The 2,806-nt window shown below is 39.8% G+C and overlaps 1 protein-coding gene across 1 annotated transcript; it reads right to left on the bottom strand.

The window, feature by feature from the left end:
* Positions 1-1,544: 1,544 nt before the first annotated feature.
* PKNH_0003800 (SICAvar, type I (fragment)) lies at positions 1,545-2,409 on the bottom strand (the record flags this gene model as incomplete). The annotated part of the gene is made up of 2 exons (XM_039113464.1): positions 1,545-2,171; positions 2,317-2,409. Coding segments are annotated over 2 exons (720 nt in total), but the record flags the coding sequence as incomplete, so codon positions are not given.
* Positions 2,410-2,806: the final 397 nt, after the last annotated feature.

The following is a 2,806-nucleotide window of genomic DNA, read 5'->3' as shown; positions in this document are numbered from 1 at the left end:
AACACCTTTACCACCTTATTCTGACACCCTTATCACCTTTATTCTAACACCTTCAACCACCTTATTCTAACACCCTTATCACCTTATTCTAATACCCTTACCACATTATTCTAATACCCCAACAACCTTACTCCTATACCCCCAGAACCTTACTCCTATTACCCTAAAACCTTATTCTAACACCTCTACAACCTTCATTCCAACACAAATAAAACCTTATTCTGACACCCTTACCACCCTATTCGGACACCCTTACCACTCTATTCTAACACCCTTACCACCTTATTCTAACACCGTAGCAACCTTATCCTAATATTCCTACAACCTTATTTTAACACCCGTACTATCTTATTCTAACACCCTTACCACCTTATTCTAACACCCTAACCACCTTATTCTAACAACCTTACGACCTTATTCTAATACCCTTACCACCTTATTCTGACACCCCTAAGACCCTATTCGGACACCCCTAAGACCCTATTCTAACACCCCGAAGACCCTATTCTGACACCCCTAGGACCCTATTCTGACACCCTTACCACCTTATTCCAACACCCCTACAACCTTATTCTGACACCCCTAGGACCCTATTCCGACACCCCTACAACCTTACTCCTATACCCTTACAACCTTATTCTAACACCCCAACAACCATATTCTAGCACACCTACAACCTTATTCTAACACCCCTACAACCTTATTCCAATACCCCTACATCCTTATTCCTATACCGTACAACCTTATTCCTATACCGTACAACCTTATTCCTGTACCCTACAACCTTATTCTAACACCCTTACAACGTTATTCTAAGAACCCTACAACCTTCTTCTGGCAACCCTATAACCTTATTCTGACACCCCTACCACCTTATTCTGACACCCCTAAGACCCTATTTTGACACCCCTACCACCTTATTCTAACACTCTCACCACCTCATTCCAACAACCCCCCAACCTTATTCTACCAACCCAACAACATTATTCTGACACCCTTGTCACCTTATACTAACACCCCTATAACCTTTATTCCAACACCCCTACAATCATATTCTAACACCCCTACCACCTTATTCTAACACCCATACCACATTATTCTAACGCCCATACCATCCTATTCTAACACCCTTACAACCTTCTTCCAACATCCAAAAAAAGCTCATTATGACACCCCTAAAACCTTACTCTAACACCCTTAACACCTCATTCTAACATTACGACAACCTTATTCCAATATCCTGAAACCTTATTCCAATACCCTGAAACCTTATTCCAATACCCTGAAACCTTATTCTAACACCCGTAAAACGTTATTCTAATACCCTTACAACCTTCTTCTGGCAACCCTATAACATTATTCTAACATCATTGCAACCTTATTCTAATACCCCTGAATCTGTAGTTTTTTTTTTTTTTCTTTTTTTTTTTTTTTTTAGTACTCTTTCTCTTCTTTCTTCATTCCTTTTATTTTATTCTATTCCTTTTCTTTTATTCCAATTCCCTTTATTCTTTTTTCTTTCTATTTTATTTCATTGTACTTACCGCATTGGGGGTGCCTGACGCCTGCGCCTGCTTTACTCGAGATGCTAAACACTGTAAACGTGGACATAAAGAAGAACTACTATTTCCTTTCTCTTCAGTTATTGGGGTTAGAGTTCTTTCGACTTCGGGCTCCTTCTCTCCTGTAAGTAATTCATTTAATTTGGGCTTCACGTCGTCATTGTCCTTGCCAATTTGACAATTTTCATAATTGTCCAGGTTTTCTAAATTGCAGTCGATACAAGGTTCCTTTGTGCATTTTCCTTTAATGGTGCTCCATGCCTTAGTAGCGGCCTTTATGCCGGGTTCTATGTCACAAATTATACTTTTTTCTTTCATTTCTTCTATGATCCTCTTTAACCATAAGCAGGAGAGAAGTTTCCTAAGTTCTTGGTGGTCGAATGGATTATTATCCGGATCACTTCCCCCCTTGCTGTAGTCCCGTTTAATGGTAGATATATGATGTAATCCTGCTGCAACCATCCTACAAGCAGTCTTGTTAGCGACGCTATGAGCGTCCCCACCGTTCCACTCGTTGCAATGTTGTTGAACAGCGTCCTGATATGTATCGTTCTTCATGCCATTTAGGAGTTCCCCCAATCTCCACTTGAAGTCACCCTCCATTTTACTCTGCACGTGGGGCGAAGAAATATGTAAAATATATATATGCAGATGCATAAATGTATATGCATATATACATATACATACGAGTATATATGTATATAGGATTTTCCCAAGGTAAGTACTGCGCTACTCCTCAGTTCGTTCCCCTTACCCATTCTGGCTTCTTTCCCGACCCTCTATTTGTGCCCCATTTCCCAATTGAACATTTCAAGCGATCACAAAAGGTAGTCCCCTCACACGGTTTACCTATACACGAAAAAAGAAAAAATTGTTTCTGCTTTTGTTTCTGTTTCTGTTTTTTGTTTTGCAAATAAATGCAGGTGGTTGCGTTGTGGTTGTGTTGTGGTTGTGTTGTGGTTGTGTTGTGGTTGTGTTGTTGTTGTGTTGTTGTTGTGTTGTTGTGTTGTTGTTGTGTTGTGTCAGTATGTTGGTTGTGTTAGTATGTTGGTTGTGTTAGTATGTTGGTTGTGTTAGTATGTTTGTTGTGTTAGTATGTTGGTTCTGTGTTAGTAGGTTGGTTGTGTTAGTATGTTGTGTTGTGTTAGTATGTGTTGGTTGTGTTGGTTGTGTTGGTTGTGTTGGTTGTGTTGGTTGTGTTGGTTGTGTTGGTTGTGTTGGTTTAATGTTTGTAGAGTATAGGT

The sequence above is a fragment of the Plasmodium knowlesi genome, assembly GCF_000006355.2.
Source record: "Plasmodium knowlesi strain H genome assembly, contig: PKNH_00_44, whole genome shotgun sequence".
Lineage (NCBI taxonomy): Eukaryota > Apicomplexa > Aconoidasida > Haemosporida > Plasmodiidae > Plasmodium > Plasmodium knowlesi.
This window is presented reverse-complemented; position numbering and strand designations above follow the sequence as displayed.